Source organism: Neophocaena asiaeorientalis, unplaced genomic scaffold, assembly GCF_003031525.2.
Source record: "Neophocaena asiaeorientalis asiaeorientalis breed wild unplaced genomic scaffold, Neophocaena_asiaeorientalis_V1.1 scaffold134, whole genome shotgun sequence".
NCBI classification, from domain to species: domain Eukaryota; kingdom Metazoa; phylum Chordata; class Mammalia; order Artiodactyla; family Phocoenidae; genus Neophocaena; species Neophocaena asiaeorientalis.
The window spans coordinates 28,983,911-28,995,875 of NW_020185339.1; the positions used below are offsets into that span (position 1 = coordinate 28,983,911).

An 11,965-nucleotide genomic window follows, 5' to 3' on the forward strand; every position below is an offset into this window, starting at 1 on the left:
AACAGGGCACCATTGGAATAAGCTCAGGTGAACGGATCTGCACCCACCCCCAGCTCCTGCCACTTGTTTGGCCTCCCCTCTCAGGCCAGCACCCGAGCACCAAAGCTGGCTCCTCCCTTTGGCATGACCTGGCCCTCTGATCATCCTTGTCATTTTTCATTGCTTGGTTCAACCTTTCAGGCCACACCACCAGTCCCTGAGCACGTCACCAAGCTCTCCAGCCACCCACACTTTCATGTGCATTCTTCCCCCACCCTCATCTTCTCATAGTTGCCCCCTGCCCCTGCTCAAGAACCACACTGCTTCCAACAGGTTCTCAGAAGAGGGTCCGAATTAGGGAGCTCTCCTCTCCAACCTTCCTTACACACACATTCCTTCAGTTTTCCTTATTATTCCCCTACTTCAAATATTTCCAATGACACACACTGGGACAAGGACCAACACCATAACAACCTGAGACTATTGTGATTTTGTGTCTCGGCCTGCTCCACTTTCTCCAAGCAGTAACTTCTACTTATTTATTTAACTGTGCCAGGTCTTCATTGCAGCACTTGGGATCTTAAATTGTGGCATTGGAACTCGTAGTTGTGGCATGTGGGATCTAGTTCCCTGACCAGGGGTCGAACCCATGCCCCCTGCGTTGGGAGCACGGAGTCTTAGCCACTGGACCACCAGGTAAGTCCCCAAGCAGTAACTTCTTAAAGCACAATCTTATCTGCCATTGTAGGTTTTGGCTAAGTATGGGATAAATCAGCACAATTCCAAGCCCTTCCCATATGACTCCAATATTTTATGAATAATGACGGCAATAGTTCTGGCAGCCTGGCTGGTGACTTGAATTTGGGCTCCACCATTTATTAGCTATGTTACCTACCCCCTTGATACTCCACATATGGTCTCAGCTGACCAAGAACACCTGGGAGCTTTAAAAAAAAAAAACCAGAAAAAAGGCAGTATCTGAAGCTTCACCTCAGACCTACAGATTCAGATCTGCAGGAGGTTCACATCCACATTGAAGTTTGAAAAACACTGGCCCAATGTGAGCCCGTTGCCTCACAGAATGATTTTATAACCAGTCATCAATTCAGGTCTAAGTGAAATAGACAAACCCCTTGGCACAAGTACACAGAAGCTACTTGAAACACTGAGCAAATGATAAGACGGAAACCGCCAGCCTCCTCCATCCCACATGGGCCTTGAATAAGCAGAGCAAATATTTACTATGATACAGCTTGACACTGAAAACAGAAATATCACTTTTATTGACAAGATAGGGCCATAACGGGCAGCTCCACAGAACACAGAAATGAGACAGTCCCAAGACAAGAGTGTAAAATTGCAGCAGACAGGTTAATATTCTTCATCCTCCTCTTCTCCCTCAACACTATCAGCTCCAACCTCCTCATAATCCTTCTCAAGGGCAGCCATGTCCTCACGGGCCTCAGAAAACTCTCCTTCCTCCATGCCCTCACCCACGTACCAGTGAACAAAGGCACGCTTGGCATACATCAGGTCAAACTTGTGGTCCAGGCGAGCCCAGGCCTCAGCGATGGCTGTGGTGTTGCTCAGCATGCACACAGCTCGCTGTACTTTGGCCAGGTCTCCACCAGGTACCACAGTGGGAGGCTGGTAATTAATGCCAACCTTGAAGCCAGTGGGGCACCAGTCCACAAACTGGATGCTGCGCTTGGTTTTGATGGTGGCAATGGCAGCATTGACATCTTTGGGAACCACATCGCCACGGTACAACAGGCAGCAAGCCATGTATTTACCATGGCGAGGGTCGCATTTCACCATCTGGTTGGCTGGCTCAAAGCAAGAATTGGTGATCTCTGCTACAGTAAGCTGTTCATGGTAGGCTTTCTCAGCAGAGATGACGGGGGCATACGTGGCCAGAGGGAAGTGGATGCGGGGATAGGGCACCAGGTTGGTCTGGAATTCTGTCAGATCAACATTCAGGGCTCCATCAAATCGCAGGGAAGCGGTGATGGAGGACACAATCTGGCTCATAAGGCGGTTAAGATTTGTGTATGATGGGCGCTCAATGTCGAGGTTTCTACGACAGATGTCATAGATGGCCTCGTTGTCTACCATGAAGGCACAATCAGAGTGCTCCAGGGTGGTGTGGGTGGTGAGGATGGAGTTGTAGGGCTCAACTACAGCTGTGGAAACCTGAGGGGCAGGGTAAACGGAGAACTCCAGCTTGGACTTCTTGCCATAATCGACAGAGAGACGTTCCATCAGCAGGGAGGTGAACCCAGAACCAGTTCCCCCACCAAAGCTGCGGAAAACCAAGAAGCCCTGAAGGCCTGTGCACTGGTCAGCCTAAGAAAGAAAGGAGTTTTAATTTTAGCCTTGGTGAAAGGTGCAATGACTTCTTTGAATTCCATAATCACATTGACTGAGATCTTTAAAAAAATCCTCTGAACAATATCTGCTAAGAAAGCAGTCCTAAAGAGCTTCTAAGTGCTAAGTGATTCAGAGAAACTTTTCACAATCAACTCTTGGGAGCTGGAGGGAGGGGATCTGTTAAAAGGCTATTTTAAATGAACTGTTTTCACTTCTGCAGGCAGAGGAATCATGAGGTCTGGAATGGATGCAGGGCTCAAGTTTTGGTGACTGGGAGGGCAACCTCTGGTGCCCTTGCTGTGACTGCAGAACAAAGGCAACCTCTTATCAGTTGGAGAGCTACCAACAGCAGGCCTGGGACCACCAGCCCCGTACAATGGACGTCTTACAGATTTCGGCAGCTGCTTTCTGAGCTGGAACACAACAGAATAGCCAAGATCCAATGCCCTGGTACTGGAGTAAGGCCGGGTCTGGATCTGGCTCTACCCGTTCCTTGCCGTGTGACTTTGACCAAATTCATTTCTTAATCTCAGTTTTCTCATTTATTAAATGAGGAGAATAGTAACCTACTTCAGGTTGTCGAGAATTAAATGAGTATCCGGAACAGTGCTCAGCACAGCAAGCACTTGTTATCAGAAAGTCTATTCATTCTGGGAAAGGTGATTTACTGTCACAATTCCATGTCCCTGTGTCACTGGGGCTTTCCGCCACTCAACTGAGCTATTCTATTGTATGAAAGGATGATTTTGTCATTTCAAACAAAGTACTCTGTTGACAATCTTCACTTCTCAAGGTGCCCAGAGATTTGTGGACATTCTCTACTGAGCCCCTAGTTCACTTCTCCTGTGGGTCCATACTCTGAATGAGATCAATGCCAGGGCAGGCCCTAGTCTACCAATTTCACCCATTAAGCCTCATGTGGACACAGTAATAACACCAAGGACAAATGCAATTGTTTTGGTAGTTAATGAACTTCACTCCAGAACCCTCAATGGCTTTTACTAGGTTTACCTGTCCCTAAAGGCAGGTCCTGATTTCCAAGTCAGTACTTGTAGCTGAAGCTTGATTTGCAAACATAGGAACCATTAGCCCAGTTCTGCTGGGAAGACGATGATAAACATCTGAAAAAGTATGAAGCCATGAATGATGTAAGGCCATTCTTTTCAAAACAGACCATTTGTTGCTGGGCTTAGCATAATGTGACTTTCCCAACAAGCTATTCCACCCAGGCCTTCATTCTTGATTTTTAATTACTTACAAGCTGCCCACATACCTAAGGAGCAGAGTCATCTGACTGCCAGACTCTTAATTAAAATGATGCGAACAGAACACTTAGCAACTTTACCGATGTGAATAGTTGCCTTAGATTTTTCTGCCACAGGGCCAGTCCACACTGCCCTGAGCTCTAGTAGAAAAACGAGGGTACTGCTTTTTTGTGATTATATCTTAATACTTTCAAAGTTCCAATGACTTATACTTGCTTCTGTAACAAGGGAGCTCCACTGACTCCACTTTCAGTGTTGATGGAATTTCCCAGTGTCAGCTATTTCTAGTCAGTGTTACACTGGCTTCTTTTGCTATGAACTTTCTGTAATAACATGTCAGCAGTCCAATTTTTATGAATTTGATCAACTAGTTACACGTCAGCCAGCCACCTACTCACTGTGACTAGGATGACCTAAAAAGGGATGTCTCGGCCTGAAGCTGGGAAGCTGCCTGATTAATATGAACAAGGATATTTAATGGTCTTAAATGTCAGTAACACGGTTAAGGTGTCCTGGTACTCACCTTGACTTCAGGTAAACTGCCCTCACTGAATGAGCAATTGCCCAAATCTGCCTTGTAAGACACAGAAAGAGGCAAAAGAACACTATCCCCACCCCACATAGTTGTCCCGTAGCTCAGGACCCCCTGGTTTAGAAGTCCAGTTATTTAGTGGGCAGTATAAAGTTCATTTTAGTGTGCAAAGAGTGATTCTTGCAGTTTGGTCTCTCAAAACTGTAAGAGAAAACTCTCATCCACTTTAAATAAAGTACTGTGTTTACCAGTTTCCGAACTCGGTCCAAGACTAGGTCAATGACCTCCTTGCCAATGGTGTAGTGACCTCGGGCATAGTTATTGGCAGCATCTTCCTTGCCTGTGATGAGCTGCTCAGGGTGGAAGAGCTGGCGGTAGGTGCCAGTGCGAACTTCATCTGGAAAAGGAAAATGAAGCAGCCACCCATCACTAACAACCTGCACAAGTCTGCTTGACCCCAGGGCATCAATGGAGCCCCCAGGATACACCTCCTGTTCCGGACCCCCGGGATCTCATTGGGGTTACTGAGGTCAACTCACCAATGACCGTGGGTTCCAGGTCTACAAACACTGCCCTGGGCACATGTTTGCCAGCGCCTGTCTCACTGAAGAAGGTGCTGAAGGAGTCATCTCCTCCCCCAATAGTCTTGTCACTTGGCATCTGGCCATCAGGCTGGATGCCGTGTTCCAGGCAGTAGAGCTCCCAACAGGCATTGCCGATCTGGACACCAGCCTGGCCAACGTGGATGGAGATGCACTCACGCTGTGAGAGGAAGAAAGGAAATGTCAGAACATGACACATCAGATGGGACATTTAGGAATGATTCACTGTAAATGACTATTAACCTTCAGAAGAGATCAGCACCTTTCTGGAGGCCACTCCTGCCCAGGGACTATTTCACAAGCAACAGCCTAACTCAGAGAAAATGCTTTGGAAAACCACAGATATGTTAATGAACTACTAGGCAAGACCAAAGACCAGACCTTCGCTTTGTAGCCACATTAGATGTTCAAGGTCAGGTTTCTACCTTCAGAATGATACAAGCTGCTCTAGCAATAGATTTTCCCCAACTCCTGGGAAATATGCCTTCTGATTCCTTAAAGGCATGCAAAATTCCTCCTTCCAGCTGATTCATTCTCTGTATGACTGTGTAACTAGAGCTCATTCTGGTCCCTCTTTAATCCTATTCTTTAAAGAGAAGAGCTTCCGCCTCTCCCTTTAAAACCAGCTTAAACCAGCAAACTACAGCCATATGACTCATGGAGAAAACACCAGATAAGCAGCAGTTACCTGTATTTTAAAAACTGTGGTCAGAGGCAGCCTTTTAACCCTGTGGAAGAACTTAATCTTAAGGAAAAACATTTTCCTTCACTATCAATGCATCTTGAGGGGAGAGTGGTGGGGAAGGTGGGAGGGGGACGGAGACACATGGTAATAAAAGCTAGAAGTGTCACCAAGACTTTATTAATAGTTTAAGAAATTAGCTGTCTTCTAGTAGAATGTATATATATCTCTGGCAACGTGGGGGAAAAGTCTTATAATTTCACAACTGTAACGATGTTAGGATGTTACCAAACTCATTTCTGCTTAGTAAAATAAGGCAGTGAACACAGAATCTACACCCACAGACTTAAGAGAAAAAACAAAAAAAGGATTTTTATTGTATTTCCATCATAAATCAGATTAGCGGTTTTGGAGACAGAGGTCTTTCACATATCAATACCAAATATCTCCCATTACATTCTCTCCAAATAAGAGGGTTTCAAGTTTTTAAAAACTGCTAATAGGAATCTAGTTAAAGAAAATTCAACACCACCTAAGATCTCAAAGGGCCTAGCTTCATAACCCAACATAAAACCCCCAGTCACTCACAACCTTTGATTTATGGTCCCCTCCTTCTCACCTACACTCCCCATAAAACAATCATGGTCTGCTGACCTCCTCAGCAAGTTCACTGTTACCTGCCTCTACTTGCCCAGCTCTAGGGCCGTGGGAGAAAGGGGAGTTGTTTGTTCTAATGAACCCATGACTATTTAAAACTGCATCATGTTTACCTTTAACTGGACTTTGGACACTCCACAGCCCTAGAAAGGAGAGAACCAGAGATCTGTCCGTGACAGCCCCAGGCCCCAGGGAGATAAAGTATCTGAGATGATCCTGTCATTCTAATGAAACACTTCTACTGAATGAAGCCTTCTGAGTTTCTTTCATTGTGCAACGGTATGGTTTAGACTGTGGCCACTGCTTGCCCTCCACTCTCCCCTGGCCACTCGGGAGATGAAGTGAGACAATGGAATCATTTAGTCTAGCCTTAACTGGATAAGCAGCCCCTGACCCTTGTTTAAAAACGAAAAAACAAAAAAACTATTAATCTAACCAGTGTATGCCTGAATAGGTCTGCTGCTACTGCTGCTCTCCTGCCCTTTAAACAGTCCCACTTCTTACGTTCTTTTTTTTTCTTCTTCTTTTTCATTGGGGTATAGTTGTTTTACCCCACTGCTTTCTGAAACACGTTTTTACCACTATCTTTCTGGTCTTGCCTGGTAAAAAGCACTCAAGCAAGTTGTTACAGTCATACATATGTTTGATAACTGTGGTAGTCCCTAAAGAGGTAACTATTTATTCACTGCATTGCTTTTTAAAAAGATATTATTTTGAAACATCTGATACATACGGCCTACTTTAGGTAGACTTCCAACAGATATTTCCTCAGATACTTGTTTCAGATACTTGTTTGGAAGCTATATAGAAAATACTCAAGTTGTGTGTAATTTGAAGTTTCTTTAAAACTGAGAATACTTTGTCAGTACTAGTTTACTCTGTGACTTTATAAGAAAATCTCTCTTTATGGACTTGTTTTTTTTTAAACCTGTAAGTAGAAAGCTTCAGCTATAAACACCCCACTAAATTAACACGAGAAATGCAGGATTAAACAACGTGACAGTAATTCCCTTCAAAGGAGGAGCCTGCCTACATCCCTCCAGGTGGATTGGTGCGAACGGAAGCGCTCCCCCCACCGCACCCCACCCCGGCCCGGCCACAGGTGAGGATGGGTGCGAACGGAAGCACTCCCCAGAGCCCGACAACAGGTGAGGATGGTGCAATTGAAAGCTCTCGCCAGAGTCTGGCCACAGATGACTCAGCAGCGAGTCATAGGGCGCTGGAAAGGCAACGCCTACCATGCGGGAGCACACGAGATGCTCCAGCACACGAGATGCTGCAGTGGGAAAGTGAGATCATTGGGGGAAATGGGAGGGATTTTCAGGTTTCATAAGTCATTGGGAGCCAGTGTGAAGGCTCCCTGGCCTTCCTGGGGCGGTAGCGGGCCCTGGGGGGGATGGGTGCCCTCTATCTAGGATCAAATAAATGGGCTTTCCACTTCCACCGAGGGCAGTGCCCAGGCCACACCTTCGAGCCGGTAGAGGGGTCTCCCGGGTGAACTCGGCTTTCCGCAAGGCCACCAGAAGCCAGTTTGCCTGGAGGCGTCCGGAACGTGGCCCCACGTGGACTGGGGTCCCGACGTCCCTTCGGACTCCGCACTCTCCCCCCAGCGCCACCACCCGGGGACCCCACTCACCATGACTGAGACTTGTAGGGTTCTGCGGGGCTGGAGGAGGCGAGGGGACGTCCACGAAGCTCTCCCACTGACAGACTACCAAGGAGTCCGGGGGAGAAGTAGTGAGAGGGAAGGCGGCCCCGAGGGATCCTATATACCACGATCCTGGCCACGTGTCGGAAGGGCGGACACCGGACCCGCCCCGGCCTCCGCGGCCCCGCCTCCGAGCCCAAGGTCCCCGGCCGGATGCCCAATTTTACCCTGCCCGCGGAGAGAGGAGGGGCGCGTGGCGCTGATTGGTGGGTTCAAAAGTTCGAAACGAACTCTACGGAACAAGCCAGAAGAACCCGGAAGGGGAGGTGGCATCCTGGGGCCGGAGAACGGGCCGGTGGGGTGGGAAGGAGGGTGGACACGGTGACTGGAAGGAGAAGGGAGGCGAAGCGTCTGCACAGTCCTCAGTGGGTGCGGGAGGCGTCAGGGGGCAACGCCTAAGCGAAAAAAGGCACCGAGTTAAAGGGAGCCCCGGCGGGAGCCCCAGGAGCGTGGCTCCTCCCGCTGCCTGCTAAGCCCCCTGCTCCGCCCCCGGGGCCCCAGACACCGGACCCTGGAGGGGCGGCCCGGCAAAACAGCTCCCCAGCGGGCCCGGCCTACGCGGAGCTCCGGCGCCCGCTCCCCTCGCAGCTGAGGGACTTCCAAGAGAGAAGGGCTGGCTCCCCATTCCAGGTCCTAATTACCATGAACCGGCCCGAAGCCCTTTTTCTCACCATTTTTAAAAAAATTTTTCTTGTTATAAAAATATGGAATGCTTCACGAATTTGCGTGTCATCCTTGCGCAGGGGCCACGCTAATCTTCTCTGTATCGTTCCAATTTTAGTATATGAGCTGCCGAAGCGAGCACTTCTCACCTTTTTTTGTTGCTTTATTCATTTTCCTACCTTTTTATTTATTTATTTATTCATCCATTTATTTATTTATTTATTTACCTACCTTCTTTTAAATGAATCTTGTGGTTCCTAACAGCAACCTCCTTCCACTTGGTGCAAAAGCAGGTTTGTTGTTTTGTTTTGTTTTTCAGTTCATTATAATATTAGCCTTTATTCTTCGATTGCGTACTATTCAGAGTTGTTTGTTTTTCAGACTATATTAATCACATTTCATCCATTGGACAAACCCTGTGAGTTATCCCCATTTTACAGATGAGGAAACTAGGGCTTAGAGGAATTAAACTAGTTGAAGATCACACAGCTGGAGTGGTGGGGCTGCCCTTGGGCCCTCACTACCTTGTACTACCTCATCCTAAATATACCACTCTTGTTATGGAACCCAAGTTCCTGTGTCCCAGGCACACTGAGGCCAAACAAACTAGAACATGGGAGTTTGGAGCACAGGTAGATTTATTGCAAGGGCTAAGCAACAACAGATGGCTGGTGCTCGAAAGACCAGACCTACCCAATTGCTTCCAGGCAAGGGCGTTTACAGACTGTTGGAGGGAATTCCCTGGTAAGGGAAAAGAATCTGAAAAAAAAAAATTAGATGTATATGTATGTATAACTGAATCACTTTGCTGTACACCTGAAACACAACATTGTAAATCAACTATACTTCAATTAAAAAGAAAGAAAGAAAAGAGAGGAAGATAACAAAAGTGACTGAATAGTAGAATATGTTACAGGGTTTTTTCCTGAAGAAGAAAAAGGCAAAATAGGTTTTGGATACTGAATAGGCAGAAGTCAAGATACACTCCAACTCATCCACACAAAATAGAGGCTGTGGAAATATGTGCAGAGATTCCTTTTCAAATTACAGTACATAGTTCATTCATCAAATGCTCATTGAGCACCTATTGTGTGGCAGGATATTCTGAAATCTGGAATAACTAGCATCTTAGTCTGTTGCTAGATATTTTAGTCTAATTAGTGCTTTCCAACTTTTTAATTCATTCCACAAATATATATTTAGCACAGTTTCTAGGTGCTTGGAAAAAAGTTTGTGAACAAAACTGACAGATCTCTGCCTCATGGAGTGAATGTTCTAGAGGAGGATAGGGAAGAAAGATAAACAATTAACATAATAAGTAAACTATATAATTTGTTAGAAGGTGACGAGTGCTATAGAAAAACAGCACAAAGTAAAGTGGAATGAGAGTGTTGGGAAGGGAGAATGTGGGAGGAGGTTGCAATGTAAACAAGATGGTCAAGGTTAGCCTTAATGATAAGTGAGATTTGAACAAAGACTTGAAGGTCCTGAGGGGCTAGCCAAAATAGCTACCTGGGAGAAGAGTGGTCCCAGAACATGGAGCAGCTGCACCAAAGGCCCCCAGGCAAGCGTGTTCCTGGAAGGAAGAGCAGGGATGCCAGCTTGGCTGGAAGAGATGAATAGTAGGAGATGAGGGTTGGAGAGGCAGTGGGAGCCAGATCTTGTAGCTTCATGTAAACCACTACAAAGTCCTGTGGTTTTAACCCTGACACGGGGAGCCTATGTAGGGTTCAAAACATTGTAGGGACATGACCTGACTACCTTTTTTTTTTTTTAATATCCCTCTGGTGTTGTGTTGAGAATAGATTATAGGAGGGCACAGGTAGAAGCAGGATGATAACTCACTGCAGTAGTCCTTCTGAGAGATGATGGAGACTCAGACCGGAGTGGTAGCAAGAAGAAGTGGTGAAGAGTCGTTAGAGTTGGCTACATTCTGAAGATAGGGCCAGAAAGATTTCCTGAAGGCTCACATGTGAGGGAAAGAGAAGCCAAGGATTACTCCAGGATTTTAGCCTGGTTGAGTAAGATGGTTTTGCCATCAACAGATGCAAAATGTTGGGAATGGGGTAGGCTTGGAGAGGGATGACATGAGTGGTTTGTCTTTGGTCATGTTAAGTCCAGATGTTGATGTCCACGTAGAGGTGGAGACGCCCAGGACATAGCTAGATATGAAAGTCTGGATCTGAAGGGAGAGAGATCTGGGTAGAGATATACTTCTAAGTTCCATCCTAAAGTTATGACATGGGGTGAGATCACTAAGGGAATGACTATAGAAATAGGAGAGAAGAGGACCAAGGATTGAGTTCTGGGAGAGGAAGCAGACACCATGAAGGACACTGAGAAGGAACAGCCAATGAGTTAGGAGGAAACCTGAGAGTGTGAGGTACTGGAAAGCAAGCAAGGAGTGATCAGCAGTGTCATATGCTACCAATAGGCCAAGCAAGAGAACTCAAAAATGACCACTGGATTTAGCCACATAGAAGTCACTAGTAATTTACAGACAGTTCTGGGTGTACTCTGATGCTTTTGCAAAAATGTTCCTATAAAAGGGTTTCATCTTCAAGGAATTCATAGAAAAGACTCTGACAAGTACAGGCTTCTGGAAACTGACTATACTGCTGAACTGAATGAATAAGCATTTTCAGAACTCTAATGGAAAACTGATGAATTCATAAAAGTGCTAAATTGAAAAAAAAATTAATTACATGGGATTGAGTGAACTGATGATGATGATTATAATTTTTGTGACCTTCTGTTTGAAAAAAAAATCCCCCAAGGACTCAGAGGCAAAAATACACAAATCAATTTTCACTGCAAAGTAAAGGAGCTGTTACAGTGGAGGATTACTGGACTGAATATCAATATTATGACATAGTATGAGTGTGTTTCGTGTTTGGTAATTGCCATCATTGTTGCTTTTGTTGTGGTCATCCATTTACAATGCTTGGTGTCAGTTTATCTCTTGTGAAAATAAAATACAGTGTGTGTGTGAAAAAAAAAAGAAAAAGAAGTCACTAGTAACCTGGATGGGAATAGTTCAGTGTGGTAATTTTCAAATAATAGGCATTTTATTTTATTTATTTATTTATTATTTAGTTATTTATTTTTTGCGGTATGCGGGCCTCTCACTGTTGTGGCCTCTCCCGTTGCGGAGCACAGGCTCCGGACGCGCAGGCTCAGCGGCCATGGCTCACGGGCCCAGCCACTCCGCGGCATGTGGGATCTTCCCAGACCGGGGCATGAACCCGCGTCGCCTGCATCGGCAGGCGGACTCTCAACCACTGTGCCACCAGGGAAGCCCGGTATTTTACTTTCAGATTCTGTTTTCATATGACTCATTAACGAAGTACCTTTATTTTTCTTCCTCTAAGTCCCTACCTCCTTATATTCAAGCAAATTGCCCCTGAGGAAACACTATGTTTAAGGGCTTTGCAGTCCTGATTACTTCAGTTTGGATTCTGGCTTTTTTTGGTTTTGTTTTCTAGCTGTGGGTCCTTGAGCAAATTT

The 11,965-nt window shown here is 46.0% G+C and overlaps 1 protein-coding gene and 1 non-coding gene across 2 annotated transcripts; both read right to left on the reverse strand.

The window, feature by feature from the left end:
- Window positions 1-1,232: 1,232 nt before the first annotated feature.
- Window positions 1,233-7,866, reverse strand: LOC112394117 (tubulin alpha-1C chain). Its single transcript, XM_024736673.1, has 4 exons — window positions 7,724-7,866; window positions 4,686-4,908; window positions 4,395-4,543; window positions 1,233-2,325 (listed from the first exon to the last, which is right to left on the reverse strand). Exons 1-4 carry the CDS (start codon window positions 7,724-7,726, stop codon window positions 1,351-1,353), a joined length of 1,350 nt encoding a protein of 449 aa, XP_024592441.1. The 5' UTR covers window positions 7,727-7,866; the 3' UTR covers window positions 1,233-1,350.
- A 627-nt stretch (window positions 7,867-8,493) lies between these two features.
- Window positions 8,494-8,600, reverse strand: LOC112394455 (U6 spliceosomal RNA). The gene has a single exon (XR_003002146.1). It is a non-coding gene; the product is annotated as a U6 spliceosomal RNA (small nuclear RNA).
- Between the last annotated feature and the right edge of the window lie 3,365 nt (window positions 8,601-11,965).

What these genes read in the sequence shown, in the direction of transcription:
- LOC112394117 (XM_024736673.1), bottom strand. An exon ending in CCTGGAACCCACGGTCATTG is followed by an intron (nt 4,544 to 4,685) that starts GTGAGTTGACCT and finishes TTCCTTTTCCAG; the next exon opens with ATGAAGTTCGCACTGGCACC. An exon ending in TGGACCGAGTTCGGAAACTG is followed by an intron (nt 2,326 to 4,394) that starts GTAAACACAGTA and finishes TTTCTTTCTTAG; the next exon opens with GCTGACCAGTGCACAGGCCT.